The 17,442-nt window shown below is 37.7% G+C and overlaps 1 protein-coding gene across 1 annotated transcript in view; it reads right to left on the bottom strand.

Moving 5' to 3' along the window:
• Window positions 1–2,297: 2,297 nt before the first annotated feature.
• The window catches only part of LOC102801435 (gamma-aminobutyric acid type B receptor subunit 2-like), a 20,564-nt gene continuing 5,419 nt past the window's right edge, over window positions 2,298–17,442 (bottom strand). The window contains exons 2-18 of the mRNA XM_085503541.1: window positions 14,573–14,710; window positions 12,383–12,550; window positions 11,336–11,437; window positions 11,186–11,251; window positions 10,706–10,894; window positions 10,020–10,163; window positions 9,534–9,659; window positions 9,056–9,119; window positions 8,779–8,862; window positions 8,429–8,576; window positions 5,845–5,974; window positions 5,394–5,501; window positions 4,848–4,970; window positions 4,485–4,651; window positions 3,932–4,091; window positions 3,516–3,701; window positions 2,298–2,708 (exon numbers count right to left, since the gene is read on the bottom strand). Of these exons, the coding sequence (XP_085359667.1) occupies window positions 2,298–2,708; window positions 3,516–3,701; window positions 3,932–4,091; window positions 4,485–4,651; window positions 4,848–4,970; window positions 5,394–5,501; window positions 5,845–5,974; window positions 8,429–8,576; window positions 8,779–8,862; window positions 9,056–9,119; window positions 9,534–9,659; window positions 10,020–10,163; window positions 10,706–10,894; window positions 11,186–11,251; window positions 11,336–11,437; window positions 12,383–12,550; window positions 14,573–14,710 (2,514 nt within the window). The remainder of the gene's footprint in view (window positions 2,709–3,515; window positions 3,702–3,931; window positions 4,092–4,484; window positions 4,652–4,847; window positions 4,971–5,393; window positions 5,502–5,844; window positions 5,975–8,428; window positions 8,577–8,778; window positions 8,863–9,055; window positions 9,120–9,533; window positions 9,660–10,019; window positions 10,164–10,705; window positions 10,895–11,185; window positions 11,252–11,335; window positions 11,438–12,382; window positions 12,551–14,572; window positions 14,711–17,442) is intronic.

Below are 17,442 nucleotides of genomic sequence, written 5' to 3'. Positions count from 1 at the left end.
TGGAAATATTGGTTGATTCGCACTACGGATTACATTTAAACAGTCCTAACGACATCGTCGTTAAAAGTGATGGAACCATTTGGTTCACTGATCCATCATACGGTTTCATGCAGGACTTCCGATCGAAACCAGAGTTGGGTGACTTTGTTTATCGTCTCGATCCCGATGCAAAAGGTCCGAATCTTACTGTTGTCGCCGATGGTTTCAATAAACCCAACGGACTTGCCTTCTCACCCGATGAACATTATCTGTATATTACAGAATCAGGGGCTATTCAATTACCTGGCAGCTGGCATCCCAATTTACCACATCATATCTATCGCTATCATGTAGTAAACGGACGGCATCTCCGTAACAAAGAACTATTCGCCGTCGTCGGAAACCAAGTCCACGAAGGTGATAATCCGGGCATACCTGACGGGATCAAGTTTGACCAGTGTGGATATGTGTACGTCAGGGCCGGTGACGGGGTGCAGGTATTCAATCCAAATGGGGACCTTATTGGGAAAATATTGACTCCGACCTTCGTGTCGAATATTGCATTCGGCGGAAAGCGTGGAAATGATTTGTATTTACTGGCCAACTCCGTACTGTATTGAGTAAGACTAAGGGCGTCCGGGGCCGAAATTTCACGTAATACTGAAATACAACAGTGTGGAAACGCCTCGTCCACATTATATTTCAATCCAACTAATTAAATTCACGATTAAAATGTTTTACAACAAGTACGGGAGAACGAACAGCTGGCAACAAAGACAGCCTTGGAAACTGTGTTCTCGATTAAACCACGTAACCGTGATTAAACTAGTAAATTGCAAGACCTTGAATCCTAAAGCGCCACCATGCGTTAGAGTTATTTAAAAAGCGCCACCCGTGTGGTTTGATGCACACATTGTATTTATAGCTCACCTAATTAATTTAGTATTTGTTGCTAGTTTATTTATTTAAACTTGTTTTTGACGCTCTGTCCATCTTTGTAGTACTATACTAAACTTGCTTTCTATATTTTTCGTGTGAAATTTGTGAGATTTTTAACATTTTTAAATCAAGGAATCGTTGGTTTAGACCACACCCACAGGATGCTGCAAAATCGTTGTACTTTTTCATTCTTTGAGTATTTTACTTCCAAGTCTTTAACTTCAGTAATATTGAATTAATACCGTCCGTGTTTGTGTATATAATATTTGTGAGTGAGTTTTTGTTTCTCTGAATATGATGTTGATATTAGTTGCAGCAAAATAAAAATGAGAATAATTATATATGTAATTTTTTTGTCGACAAGTTTAAGTTAAATTCATACGAGAAACGCATGCACCGACAAATACGTGGATTTTTTTGTCGTAAACGGTGAGAAACATTCTCTCTTGAAACCTTTAGGTTGACCATTTGAAATGGAGAAGGATTTTTCACGCCGCTCACGATCGACGGACATAACCATGTATTTAGCATACCCGATGTGAAAATACAACCAAATTTACGTCTGGTACTCATTGGTTTGTGAGATACGACAGTCGAATACAAGTCATATATATGGTTAACACCTAGGGTAATGCTATCTCCGAGGATATTTTAAAATTTGCATGTGCTTGTTTCAATCTATCGCTCAGTACCGCGTAGAACGATGATGTCATTTGATAAATAACAGCGACATAAAACCCTATGATAAAAAGAGATATGGGAAGTTACTTATTATAAATACTACAAATATTACAGTTTGTGATTTCTTTATTCGAACACGCGTAAATAAATGGTGAGTTAAAACATACTTATGTTCTTGTTTGCTGAAAGTGTTAAATATTGCACTTGCGGTATCTATCTCCTTATTCTCGGGAGCGAACATCCGGGCATATTCACCGCCTGGAAACCATCACCGGTCAAAACAAAGACCAAAAACTCACAGAAAACTGTACTTTAGGCTAGTTACTGAAGCTCGCCTGAATAGTGTAACAAGACTACCCCTACGTGTGCAACATGTGTAAGTTCGGGGTTGCTTCAAAGAAGAGTTTGTTTATTTGTTTTCACTGGCTCGTCGATCGTTCGAAGTCACATACGCAGTACATGTTTACTTTGATTCTCAAAGTGCCAATATAATTAAATGGTATAATTATGCGCGTCTAAGCAACACAGAACGTTTTGTGTGGCAGCTCCTTCCCGAAAATAAAACCCGTGAAACGTTACCGGAAAATAGTACATAGCATGACAGAAAACAAACAAACAAAAATATTAGAATGGCACAAGCAGATGAATTTGACACAGGACGGCAACATTACGTTATAATATACACAATTGAGGTCCATTCACACGTAGAACACTCCGTCTGGTTCTGCGTCGTTTGAAAACCCAAGGTTTATAAATACCAGTTTGCATCGCTGTGGAATCTTTTTGTTTTCGATAATATTCCGTAGCTGGGTTGAAGTCGATGTGCCATCGTTTGGATCCCTGTCAACTTGAACGGCAGTCGTAGTTGTTAATGCATCTTCGACTTGTACAGCAGCATCTCTTGTATCCGTGTTCGTCTCCGCCTCGTTGCCACCTAAACCACCGATGTGAACGTATAATTCCTCCGAATGTAACTCTCTACTATCGGTGGCGGCGCACTTGTCACTGCTCACGTCGGATATCGCATCTAAGTCGAGGGAATGTTGTGCTTCTCTTTTCTGTTGATGTACTTTTATTTCTCCCCGGAGCTTTAGAATCTCTTTATCCTTCTGTTAAAATCATGAAATATTGAAATATTTAGATAGAGGTAAATAAGAATAACGAATAAAACGAATTAAATTTAACCGAATTAATTTTACAACTGCAAAAAGTAAGATGCATGATCATCATTATCACTATTATTATTAATATTATTATAATATCGAAATAGAAAACAAATAGGGTCGACAGAAATTCAAGAAACAAAATTCCGAGAAACAAAAGTCCAAAATTGTCATAAATGTCTCTGGTTTCTGTGATGAAATAATTTTCTCGAAATTTTGCATGGTGATATGAGATGAAAAAATCATATATTATTATCATTGTGACTTTCAATATTGTTAAAACATTTTAAAAAATTGACATTTAGTTTGCGATGACAAATTCTCTCCCACAATGCATTGCACATATTTACAGTAACGTGGTTAGTATTGCGTTATTTAAATTCGGCTCGAACTGCCTTAAATTATGAAATTGGAATTAGCTGCAAACCATTTTTTTTCGATTATACTTTGACTTTCACTTTCAGGTTGCAAGCCCCTGCACATACGCGTAACTACGAACGCAGTGTTGATCTCGTGGCAACCCAACCCAACGTGACTCACTTAGTCATCATTGACATAATCCAGGTCGCGGACTACCATGACGTCATGGTGGGCAAATACAAAAAAGACCCATGATTGCTTAAAAGAGACCATGCTACCAATAATGTCCAAATTTATGTTAAATATATAAACAAGGTACCGTCGTTGGAAACAATGTTGCGTCGTCTCACGGAATGAGACATCTCTAACGTACTACTAGTTACAAAATCTTACGAGTGACAATTTCCACTGTATAGCTGACAATTTTGCCGATAGTTCCGAGATACTCTCGACACCAGTGTCTCTGGATGCAGTGTCCGAGCTCCTCGCGTCGTTCATACTTTTTTTAACACTTAGACCTTCACGCAAACGCCGTCGTTTCGTTTCATCGCCGCTCGGATCAGAGATAATCATCTTAATCTGAAAATAAATAAACTGTCACATTTATTGCCACACGGCAGGCATGAGAATTCAAACTGTAGCGTTTATTGTCACGCCCATGTTGTTCAAAATAACCACCCATCGATCGTCTTATAATTTACAGGTTCTCGTTACATTGATTTAGAGTGTCTGTTCTTGGCTTTTTCGTATTAAAAACGTATTGCTAGTATTGAAAATATTGAAACTATATCCTGTACACGATATCTCACCTTGGGCACGAATATCAGACATAATGTAAATGTTGTACAGAGAACTATAATGGCTGCCGTAAAACCATACGTTAACGTTGGATTATCACTCACTGCCAGGTTTACTGTTATACCGAGAACACACAGCACTACAATATTATACACTGAAACACATATCTGTCTACAAAACAGAAAACATATTATAATTAGGTTATGAACTTGGTGCAATCTCAGTTCGAATATTCTCTGAATTCCGCACAATATACTGTATCTTGTATCATCGGAATTGTTTCTCGTTTTGCCATATCAGCGATACTCGACTCGCGTATACCGCTGTTTATGTATACATCGACGAACTTCAGGTTGTGGTCTGTCATGCTTGAACACGTATGGCACGTTTAAATAGTCACGTGGTTGGCTGCTCACCTGATTTGACTATCATTTGACTAGATATTTTTGTAAACGTGTCGGTTATATTAAAAAAATCGTTCTTGGATGTTTATTCAACGAAAAAACACAAATTTCAAATTTTGTAATGATTTCTTCATAATTGCATTCATGTTAGATTATTTACTTGGAGTCATTGAGTCCGTCAACACACACGTTCCTTGTTTCGTATGCCAGGAAACACCCAAACAAAAGCAGCAATCCTTTTTCGGCATAGAGGGCGCCTAACCAATAAAACTTGTATTCGCATTCACATATTTCGACCCGTGGAACGATTGCGACATCTTCAATGATCTACAGTTGAATAGAATGCAAAATCATTATAATATAATTATTAATAAGCATTTTAGTCTCAAAAAATAATTGCTTCTAATACTTTTAACAATTTTCACAAGTCGATCTGCGATATACTGGTCATCAACCGTGACCGTGACTGTGGCGGAAAAATGCCCCCTTCCACTCAAGCCAATTGAACCATACTTGAACAAACCTCTGTCGTAAGATTTTTAACCACCATCGTCCAGGGGTCAACGACCTGCCACGCCGTCAATAGTAATATGTCTATTACAAGTAATATACCGACAAATCCGATGAGGTGCGTGTCGTGGAGAGCCTGTAACGAAATGTTTCCTGATTACATTACAATCATTTTATCATCTTCTCCACTCGATGTTGGTGTAATAAACAACATCGGCCTAACAGTGTAAATGCGTGCCATCTGCAATCAACTTGGAGTTGTCGGTATTCGTCGGGGTAGACAGAAATAACGACAGCTATGACACTGAAGCATTACGTGTGAGTAATTTCAGACTGTCCGTATTGTGAGTTATCGGACAGTTCGAGAACAGCAGTACGTACAAGTAATTCATTGCGCATGCGCATTCATGTAGTATTTTGTTGTCCATTTGACGTAATTAAATTGTGTTACACAGTCAATGAATTGCAAACACTTACGGGATGTCATTTAATGTCCAACAACTATTGTCAAAACCAGAGACAATCGTCACCGGTTGCGGTGAGACTAATTTGGACTTACCTGTCGTTTATGTATTTTATTTGTGAATATTTTATACACTCTCCATGTCTTTGCAAACATGGCGCCGAACGAAACTGTGAAAGCCACAATGAGTATCCAACTATCGAACTATAAGACAAGAACAAATAATACTATATTTACATATCTCAGTAAAATCTTATTTAAATTAGCAAATCTTACAAGAGATCCACGGTTTCATGTTTCGAATATCACATGATAATTACCCATAACATGGGTGGGTGGGGTCGCTTATCCAAATGTTAACGAAGAATCATACATCGTTTTTACGGCAAATTTCACAACACGTTGAAGAATAGTGCGATTGTTGACCAAATGTATAATTATCACATAAAATAGTGAATCTGTGTTAATTTTGACCACATTTCGGAATAGAAGTCATGGCGATATAGGTTTGTGAATTGATTACAAATGTTGTGTAATGTATACTTACAGAACAAAATATGTCATTATAGTTGGGCACGGCGTTACCATCCAAACCATACAATATAACGGCCGTGTATGCCAAGATGGCGCCAAGAATAATCATATCATTCAATGTGGGTGAGGACATTCTAATGTACCTGTAGATAGATGGCAAGTGATACATATTTCTGGGTTACTGCGTCTAATGCAATACTGAGTTAGGAACGCTATATCTACTGCGTCTAATACAATACTGAGTTAGGAACGCTATATCTACTGCGTCTAATACAATACTGAGTTAGGAACGCTATATCTACTGCGTCTAATGTAATACTGAGTTAGGAACGCTATATCTACTGCGTCTAATACAATACTGAGTTAGGAACGCTATATCTACTGCGTCTAATACAATACTGAGTTAGGAACGCTATATCTACTGCGTCTAATGCAATACTGAGTTAGGAACGCTATATCTACTGCGTCTAATACAATACTGAGTTAGGAACGCTATATCTACTGCGTCTAATGTAATACTGAGTTAGGAACGCTATATCTACTGCGTCTAATGCAATACTGAGTTAGGAACGCTATATCTACTGCGTCTAATGCAATACTGAGTTAGGAACGCTATATCTACTGCGTCTAATGCAATACTGAGTTAGGAACGCTATATCTACTGCGTCTAATGTAATACTGAGTTAGGAACGCTATATCTACTGCGTCTAATACAATACTGAGTTAGGAACGCTATATCTACTGCGTCTAATACAATACTGAGTTAGGAACGCTATATCTACTGCGTCTAATGCAATACTGAGTTAGGAACGCTATATCTACTGCGTCTAATGTAATACTGAGTTAGGAACGCTATATCTACTGCGTCTAATACAATACTGAGTTAGGAACGCTATATCTACTGCGTCTAATACAATACTGAGTTAGGAACGCTATATCTACTGCGTCTAATGTAATACTGAGTTAGGAACGCTATATCTACTGCGTCTAATGCAATACTGAGTTAGGAACGCTATATCTACTGCGTCTAATGCAATACTGAGTTAGGAACGCTATATCTACTGCGTCTAATACAATACTGAGTTAGGAACGCTATATCTACTGCGTCTAATGTAATACTGAGTTAGGAACGCTATATATACTGCGTCTAATGCAATACTGAGTTAGGAACGCTATATCTACTGCGTCTAATACAATACTGAGTTAGGAACGCTATATCTACTGCGTCTAATGTAATACTGAGTTAGGAACGCTATATATACTGCGTCTAATGCAATACTGAGTTAGGAACGCTATATCTACTGCGTCTAATGTAATACTGAGTTAGGAACGCTATATATACTGCGTCTAATGTAATACTGAGTTAGGAACGCTATATCTACTGCGTCTAATACAATACTGAATTAGGAACGCTATATCTACTGCGTCTAATGCAATACTGAGTTAGGAACGCTATATCTACTGCGTCTAATGCAATACTGAGTTAGGAACGCTATATCTACTGCGTCTAATGTAATACTGAGTTAGGAACGCTATATATACTGCGTATAATACAATACTGAGTTAGGAACGCTATATCTACTGCGTCTAATACAATACTGAGTTAGGGACGCTATATCTACTGCGTCTAATACAATACTGACTTAAGAACGCTATATCTACTGCGTCTAATGTAATACTGAGTTAGGAACGCTATATATACTGCGTCTAATACAATACTGAGTTAGGAACGCTATATCTACTGCGTCTAATACAATACTGAGTTAGGAACGCTATATCTACTGCGTCTAATACAATACTGAGTTAGGAACGCTATATCTACTGCGTCTAATGTAATACTGAGTTAGGAACGCTATATCTACTGCGTCTAATACAATACTGAGTTAGGAACGCTATATCTACTGCGTCTAATACAATACTGAGTTAGGAACGCTATATCTACTGCGTCTAATGCAATACTGAGTTAGGTACGCTATATCTACTACGTCTAATACAATACTGAGTTAGGGACGCTATATGTCTATTTTGCATAGTATTTGGAATGACGCCATGAAAGGCAACAGTGATGGCAAGTTCATGGTCACCAGGGATTTCCTGTAATTATCATTTCGACATCATTCGTAACGAGTCGCTTCGACTAACATCTTGCATTTATTGCATCTCCGCTCTCGTCGTATTGTCACCAAGACTGAGCCAGGCCATTCGTTACCCAGCGCGGTAGAGGGGGGTGTAAAAAGCGTGATGACAAGTTTCGATGCGATATGAGAGCGATGAATGCTCATCACGAAAAAAATAATCTGCGACGTGAATGTGCGTGACAAGTTTGGTAAGCGAAGTCCCCCATGCAGCGACATGGCACAGTCTTGGTAGCTATGAATAACACTTGTAACTAGGGGTGATGATTGATCGTACACTAACACGATATTTATAGACGGTGAGTGTATTGTGCTAATTGCATGTACAAGTTTATCGTGACCTCGCTGTTTCGTCAGTGTCGTGTCAATAAATAAATTGAATTATTGGAATTGTTTTATACACGGTGTTTTAATCAATTTTGTAAGTTCAAGTTACTGAACAAGTCAAACGCGGTAGCTCACCCGTGGTCTCGATATACAATATTCATAACTAGAAAGAACAGCGCCATTACAAGACCTAGCGAAGCCAGAACACAGAATGTGATGTAGATAGGTAGACCAACTCTCAGCTCTTCTATGTACCACGTCATTCCATCGACTGGCGGGCCAGCTTCAGTAAGAAAAATAAAAGTGTTTTGAATGATCAACGTTGCATGTAATATTTGTATTGCAACCGTATTTATGTATGTGCGGCATATTGGTTACAAAGATAAAGTATAAACTGTTTCTTTTCTCAATGTTATCTGTCAGTGGCCAGCTGAAAGTAAATCGTTACATTGTTGTTGGTCTACAATGAAGCTATGTGCGCTTACCCATCCACTGTATGGGGTTGTTGTTATCAAATTCCAACGTTGCACCGACATCACGATACAACGCTACCGTCACACGCCGCCCCCCTGAAACATAGAGGAAAATCTTATAAGTTCTTTAAATAAAACACGAATAAGTCTCTATCAAATTGGTCCAGCACAAAACAATGACAATTCAACAAGTACGCCGATTCAGAGGACCGCAAAAGTTGGCTGAATTGGTTATAACTCCGTCCCTATGACCGTCCCTACCCAGTAACACCATCACGTACATATTTACCTTGAGTTTGGTGAACAATAACTGTTCCTTGCCTTTCACCGTGTTCATCAAATTGTAGTGGACCCTGTGGGATCGAAAACGCACGTACTACAATCGTTAATATAGCTGGTATAGAAAACGGGAAACCACGAACTTACAGTTAGACATTTATGTGTAATACAGTTTATAATGGTAGGGTCGGTCGTACTCAGATCAAATTATAGCAACCCAAATATCAAAAGAAACCGACAGCCTTTTCACTGAGTTAGTTTGAGTTGTAGGATTATGGCATCAACACATTGTTACAGCATAAAAAATGGTGTGTTCGACTATAGAGATCCAGTTGAAAACATACAGTTTATACTGAAGGATCAGCAAATTACAACATGTAGCAATCTTCATTTGTTCCATATATTAACCCTTAAATACTAGTAGGTTGTAAATATTACTAACACACATAAAATAACTTTACACGTTTTGACAGGAACGATCATCTTACGGTAACACCGTGAAATGACACGTTGTTCATCGCCGATTTGAACGCATTCAGCATGACATCATCAGAGTACGTAAAATCTTCAAGTCGTTTATATCGAATAAAAGTTCCATTGTCATCATAGATAACCTATAAGAGGTAAGAATAAATGACGTCACTAAATGGACTGTGTTTATGTGAACTTGCATTGATTTATTTCCGAAGCGTGGCGGTTTTTTATGATGTATGATGGCATAGCATTGGGCACTCAATATCTTGTCGTACTAATACATGCACAACTAAGAATGACGAGGAATTGATTATCGTTATCGTTCTTGGGACAGTACGTATGACACGCGATTAACTTGCATGTAATATGGGAGTCGGTAAATCAGCGAAACTCAGTATGGCAGACGTGCCAAATAATAATCAGAACTAATTGCAATTTGCTTTGGTTATGAAGAAAAAATAAAACAAATATTTAAAATACAGTGTTATTAATTATCCTACCTGTTTTTCAATTTCTTGCATACTATTATTTAACGCCAGTGCCACAGCCCAGACTGAGTCATAGCCCGGTGTTCCCCATACATTTGTACCGTACATTGCTGTACTATTCCAGTCTAGGTAGCGTTGATAATATTCAGCCACCGTCTAAAATAAAGATGCAAGAATAATGTGAATTGTATTTCTATTCCCTCGGCTCCGGCTCGTCCACACATAATCAGAACATATGCAGTATGTTTGCGCAATATATGCGCTATATATAAACGCTAATGTTGAAAAGCAATACCACGATGAACGCATATTTGAAATTATCAAATATTCTTGATCGAGTCGATAAAATTCTTGACAATATAACAACTGTAACATTTTATGTCGACCAAAACATCGTTGTTTGTACCGTGTTGAGTTCCATATAAACAGTTGTAGAAATGATCAGCAAACCCGACGAGAGTCCGACAAAATGGACTGACATTATGCTGTCAGTCCGACGATATGCTGTCAGTCGACGATATGCTGTCAGTCCGACGATATGCTGACAGTATTTTTTCAAAATGTGTTTTATTCGTGTAAAAATGCAAATATTGGCCCGGCCCGATATACAGATTTGCTGACCTCGGCTTATGATCTCCGAGGTTCTACGAATTTATATATCGATTTTGGCCGGGCTCAAAATTTATGTATTACAATACCCCTCCAGTTATCGTTGTTGCGTTACTTGGATCGTACAGCATTTGAATAGTTGAGATAGCGCCCTCTACGGCTACCGCCATTTCTTCGGCTGTACAGTCGGTGTCTTCTATAGTGTGCCAGTTTTCTTCATACCAGCCTGACACGATATGCCACACGTATTTAGCGCCATATAACTGCTGTTTATATGCCTAGAAAATACAGAGAATTACGATTTCAATATGTTGCGCCATCTAGCGACATATCGCTTCTGTGACGTCAAAATGACGTAGAGAACCACGCTCCTTTCCCAGCATAGTACTAGTAGGAGTGAGGTAAATATCTTTCAACGAACTACGAATCTGTTATGTTCTTGGGACAAAATGCGATATTACATTAATGATTATATTTAAATGTTTGTTTATTCCAAATGTAATGCCATGACGATCATGAAGTCATTCACTAATGTTTTGCTTGTTTATATTATTTCCAGATAGTCTTACCTCGCAAAATGCTTTTCTGGTCTTGTCTTCGTAACCCATCACCAGAATAATTCTGACGTCATTTTTCTATGAAAACAAAAACAAAACGCAAAATCTTTCCAGTAATGTGAAAATCTACACGTTTACAGTTATTACAATTGAAATACTGACCTTTATAGACTCTAGCTGGTGAACCGGGTAATCGTTAAAACTCTCCGAAACGACGACATCGACGCCATCTTTTTTTAAAATTTCCAACAGGCTGTCTTTACCCTGAAAAATGCAAACATCTTGTTTACATTTTGCCAAAGTCGATTCCCAAAGTTCAGATATATAGTCCATGTTCAGATGAGAAAGATAGAGGGGTATAATGCTGTAATTTTCATTGTATTCTGTATGGCGATGAATTGTTACTCGAACAGGAACTACGTATTGCCAAAATTAAAAATAATTCATTCGCTCGCTACTAAATATTTAAATGCCGATCTGTTTGTTCAATTAGTAACATTTAATTCATTATAAATTATCGAAACACTTATACTTCTTGTTCACCCACACTTTCGCGTTTCGTGTATGTTGTGTTTCCTTCAAGTTTCCGTTTTCTGTTTCTTAAAACTCGATGTTAATACCGCTTGAATATAATAATAAAAATGGACTCCCCGTCAATCCTATTGAACTCAAGCACATTTTGTACTAACGACTCGTACATATATACCACACAGAATGTGCTTTCGTTCAATATTGTTTGGCGTCAGCATTTTAGGCTCAGTATATGCACAACTATACACCGGCTGAGTGAAAGCGTCAGTAGCCAATCAGAGACCGCTGCATTGCAGGATTCCTTGATATAATCCACCAATACAAGCTGGCCTAAACATGTCAGTGTATTGTTGAGAGGGCGGAGTTATATTAAACAGTGAAGTCGTAAAGTGTCAGTGTTTTGCTGAGAGGGTGGGGTTATATTAAACAGTGAAGTCGTAAAGTGTCAGTGTTTTGCTGAGAGGGTGGGGTTATATTAAACAGTGAAGTCGTAAAGTTTCAGTGTATTGTTGAGAGGGTGGAGTTATCTTAAATAGTAAGGATGTTGACCTTGCCTATTACTTCAAATTAGATTAAATCAGCCAGTGTATAATAGCTAACAAGATGGGACATCCGGAATCACGACACTACTCTGTCCGTGGTGTTTTCTACACTAACCCGGTGTTGACGACCACTTACCATGGCAAAGAAGAGAATATCGTGATATAAGACAGCAACACGTTTCCATTCAAAATGACGTAAGATTGCTAGATATGGTGGATTCAGACCCAGGTCGGATTGTACTACACGGTAAAAGTATGGGAAACGGTCGTCGTCACCCAACTCCCCGGATGTAGAGAAAGACGACTAGAAATAAGAAAACAAAGCTTGAATAAAATGCATTACTACAAAACACATTGAAACAATGGCTTATAAATGAAATTGTTCAATGGTTGCAAGATACAGTATGGACGCGCATACATAATTGTCGCTATTGTTTGTTTGATACTTTATAACAATAGACACATTGGACTGTGATTTATTCATGAACTGAAAACGAGGTTCTTGTAGCACAAATCTGAGTGTTCGTTCGACGAAACAATGAAATTCTCTAATACGCATGCGTACTGGTTGTTTTGGAACGCAGAAAAAAACAATCGCTGCTGTATTAGTGGTTTTTATTTTTCATCTAACGAATACTGCCATGGGTTTGCAAACATAACATATTTATGATACACGATAATCTGATTCGGTCTACAGTAGGGAGTATAGGACAGCATTACAACAAATTATTGTCCAATGTGAATCTTTAATAAGCAGTAGTTAAATGTGATTATAACAATGTATTATTGTATTTAAGTGTCTAATCTAATATACCTCAAATTAGAGAATATATACGTTAGCTGAATTCAGTAAGAAAACAATCCATTTTTAGAAATCTATTTGGATTGACAACTCAAAAACTATTTTTTTATTATAAAACATGAAAAATGATAAGACCTGATGCCAAGTCTCAGAATGTCAAGATCGTATATTATTTTACCATATACACTGAATTGTTCGATTTGTAATCAATCGAAGGCGGTTTTCTGACATTCTATAAATTTGCTGAATGATGGACTACACATTATTCCACAAACACTAAAATCATCAAACACGGATCATTGCAGACAAGCCGATCTGCTTTTTATGTATAACCACAGGGAGCCCAGGAACTATAATCAACTTTACGCAGTCCCTATGAGCGGCTGGGATATTGGCTGGTATCTAGTGTAAGAAATAGACAAGGGATTAAGGCTACAGCTAGCTTACATTTTTTTAAACTCTTAAAAACAGTCAAACAAAATGAAAACTAAAATCTAAAAAAATACCAGCTTGAAGAATATTGGTTGCTCTTTCAAATTTCCAACATCCAATCACAAGACTGGTCACGAACCACACGAACCTCCCTCAACTGGTTCGTAACCAGTCTTGGGATTAGTTCTTGACAAAGTCTGAACAGACCACGCCTCCAAGTGTGCCATGCTTTCTGTGTAACTGTTAATTGTTCGTAAATGGTGTTGGGGTTCGCCAAAGTATTACGAGTAGCAGCGGCCGCATCGCACATATTCGAGATACACACCAGACACTGTCTGGATGCTAGACTTTTCCAACATGCATACAGAAATAGAACGGTTCAGGTGTTCCCTATGACAATGTGTGTACTCAAAACTCTTATACTAGTATTTGTAATCAACCTAGAAAAACGCACCTATTATTGTGTTATAGTGAATTAAATACAACAAAATGATTTAAAAATAATAATAATATCGAATGGATGACACTATAAAATAATAGCGAAACAAAACAATATAATGACAAGAGATGACAAATAGCATCGAAAGAATTACGCCTTAATGATAAAATAATGTAAACAATAAAGTAATGATGGTTTATTAATTACACAATAATGTAAACACAATAAAATTATGTAATAACTGACTCTGCACTGATAGTCATTGCGTATTAACGAGACAAGGACTAATAAGCGCAATAATAAGCAAGACGCAGGCGAGTCCGTTATTTAAGCGAATACCATCATCCGAGCACTGTTTGTACGCAGTTATCGTGTACGAGTTATCGCTGTTCGTTATTGCGTGCTATAAATTACTACTATCAGAATTATAGTTGTTTGCACGTCATAGCTTTATATTATCACACGATAATGTAAATCTATATTTGCAAGTAAATAACACTCTATTTTATTCAGAGTAGGGTCTAGATGCGATAATGAGGTCGGCTTCGCCTCGCACATTATTCTACCATGTACTTGGAATATACATTATTGTAAATAACAATAGCGTCTTACATAATACATTGTTTGACACAAGACTGTGATTAAAGTAGTACCTGTAATAAATTGTAATAAGGAGCTGCATTTGCAACTGGTACTGATGCAATAGAACAACCACTTCCAAGGATCATCAATTTGGTTGGTGACGTCATCAGATGTTCAAACAACAACGATGTTGCATATCCTGGATTGCACTGCAAAAAATATGAATATTAATTGTTTTAGTAAAACATCGAAACGCTTTCGTTGAAAGGTTAGGTAAATGGTTCATATATATTCATTTTTATCGTAGTATGCATCATTTCGAATATAATAATTGATATGTTTTAAATAAAGTAGAAAGAACAACATCCACAAACAAGGACAAAATTCGATTTCAACAGTTTTAGAAGTTCACATAACAATGACTAAATGACATACATTCGACAAATATAACGTACACACAATTATCAAAGACAAACAAAAAAAAAACGTACGTCACAGTACATAGAGACAACTCGGTAAAGGTAAAACATATTGATCTAGCTGTGATTGCCATCGTCGTCTGTAGGAGTCGACACAGGTTACCGTCAACGACTAAACTTTGCCTCGAGATAGCTGTCACTCAGGGAATAAAGGAAGACGTCATGCCCACTATTGCGAGATAGCTGTCACTCAGGGAATAAAGGAAGACGTCATGCCCACTATTGCGAGATAGCTGTTACTCAGGGAATAAAGGAAGACGTCATGCCCACTATTGCGAGTTAGCTGTTACTCAGGGAATAAAGGAAGACGTCATGCCCACTATTGCGAGATAGCTGTTACTCAGGGAATAAAGGAAGACGCCATGCCCACTATTGCGAGATAGCTGTTACTCAGGGAATAAAGGAAGACGCCATGCCCACTATTGCGAGATAGCTGTCACTCAGGGAATAAAGGAAGACGTCATGCCCACTATTGCGAGATAGCTGTTACTCAGGGAATAAAGGAAGACGTCATGCCCACTATTGCGAGATAGCTGTTACTCAGGGAATAAAGGAAGACGTCATGCCCACTATTGCGAGATAGCTGTTACTCAGGGAATAAAGGAAGACGTCATGCCCACTATTGCGAGATAGCTGTTACTCAGGGAATAAAGGAAGACGTCATGCCCACTATTGCGAGATAGCTGTTACTCAGGGAATAAAGGAAGACGTCATGCCCACTATTGCGAGATAGCTGTTACTCAGGGATTAAAGGAAGACGTCATGCCCACTATTGCGAGATAGCTGTTACTCAGGGAATAAAGGAAGACGTCATGCCCACTATTGCGAGATAGCTGTTACTCAGGGAATAAAGGAAGACGTCATGCCCACTATTGCGAGATAGCTGTTACTCAGGGAATAAAGGAAGACGCCATCCCCACTATTGCGAGATAGCTGTTACTCAGGGAATAAAGGAAGACGTCATGCCCACTATTGCGAGATAGCTGTCACTCAGGGAATAAAGGAAGACGCCATGCCCACTATTGCGAGATAGCTGTCACTCAGGGAATAAAGGAAGACGCCATGCCCACTATTGCGAGATAGCTGTTACTCAGGGAATAAAGGAAGACGTCATGCCCACTATTGCGAGATAGCTGTCACTCAGGGAATAAAGGAAGACGCCATGCCCACTATTGCGAGATAACAGGAAAGGACGACCGGGATATGAACGCATTAATGGATGGGGCACCGATATTTAAACGAACATTCCCTGCCAAGCCCTTTGATAGCGTCATAATGGACAGTTTCAATATTGAACTTGGAGTCTAAAATAATTACCCTGCAGCAGTTTGGGAGGCTCTATGCTCCGTAAGCTGTTAAATGAAACTCTTTAAATTTTATCACTGACTTGGGTGGTCAATTATTTCACAGTTATTTCAAGGCATTTGTGACATTCTTTTGTTTTATAGCAATGTTATCAAATATAAAATGACTGAAAGGCATGACATTCCATCATGTGATTCTGTTTCCGGTAATATGGGGAACATACACGGTATTTCTGACCAAGGTCTTAATTATGCGTCCGCTAATTGATGCAAATATTATATGTTAAAATGTTTATTTATGAATTTGTTAGTTAATAAAATAAATTGAATTAGTATTGACTAGAAATGAAAGGATTCTATTCAATAATCAACGCTGATCGGTATTATTTTTACAAAATATTACATATCGGACAAACTGAGCGTGGAATAGTCACACAGTTGATATTCGGAGCGACTAGAGAGATCATATTTTAAAATGTAGCGAAAGGAATTATGTCATGACCGACATGGACTCATTTCTATTACATTTTCGAATTGGCGCCTCTTGTGAGACATTGAACTCCGTAAAATAAATAACACAGAAAATCATTTAATTACGGAATGTTGTACAACAGAATACCAAACGGCGCGAATATATCAAGTTTGAAGATAACTTATTCCTTTACTGCAAATGTAAGTTAGTATCTCACTTTTAAAAATCATGTTGGATCATCATATCGACAGCAGCAAGTTCGATAAGTAATTGTTGTCATGCGAGTTGAACTCTCCTTCGATTGTAGTGCAAACAAGATGATGTATTATACACCATACGGTTTTCAAATACTGAGTTTTAGAACAATATACAATTATTTATCAAGAAATGCACTCGTTTTATTTTATATACTGCTATTACTTGAACTAACTCTTATCAATGAAAATATGAAGATGAGCTAATAAAAGTAAATTATCCATAAACTAGCAAATAATAATAATAATAATAATAATAATAATAATAATAATAATAATAATAATAATAATAATAATAATAATAATAACAAAACCACATAATAGTCGGTGGGGGATATAATTAATTAATTTAAATATACAGTTGATGTTCATCACTACTTTAGTATATTGCTTTAGTGACAAATATGGAAGTGTTATAATTGATGGCAAACA

The sequence above is a fragment of the Saccoglossus kowalevskii genome, chromosome 9 (genome assembly GCF_978046115.1).
Source record: "Saccoglossus kowalevskii chromosome 9, keSacKowa6.1, whole genome shotgun sequence".
Taxonomy (NCBI): Eukaryota; Metazoa; Hemichordata; class Enteropneusta; family Harrimaniidae; genus Saccoglossus; species Saccoglossus kowalevskii.
Note: the sequence above shows the minus strand (reverse complement) of the source record. Positions and strands in the feature narration are given on the sequence as shown.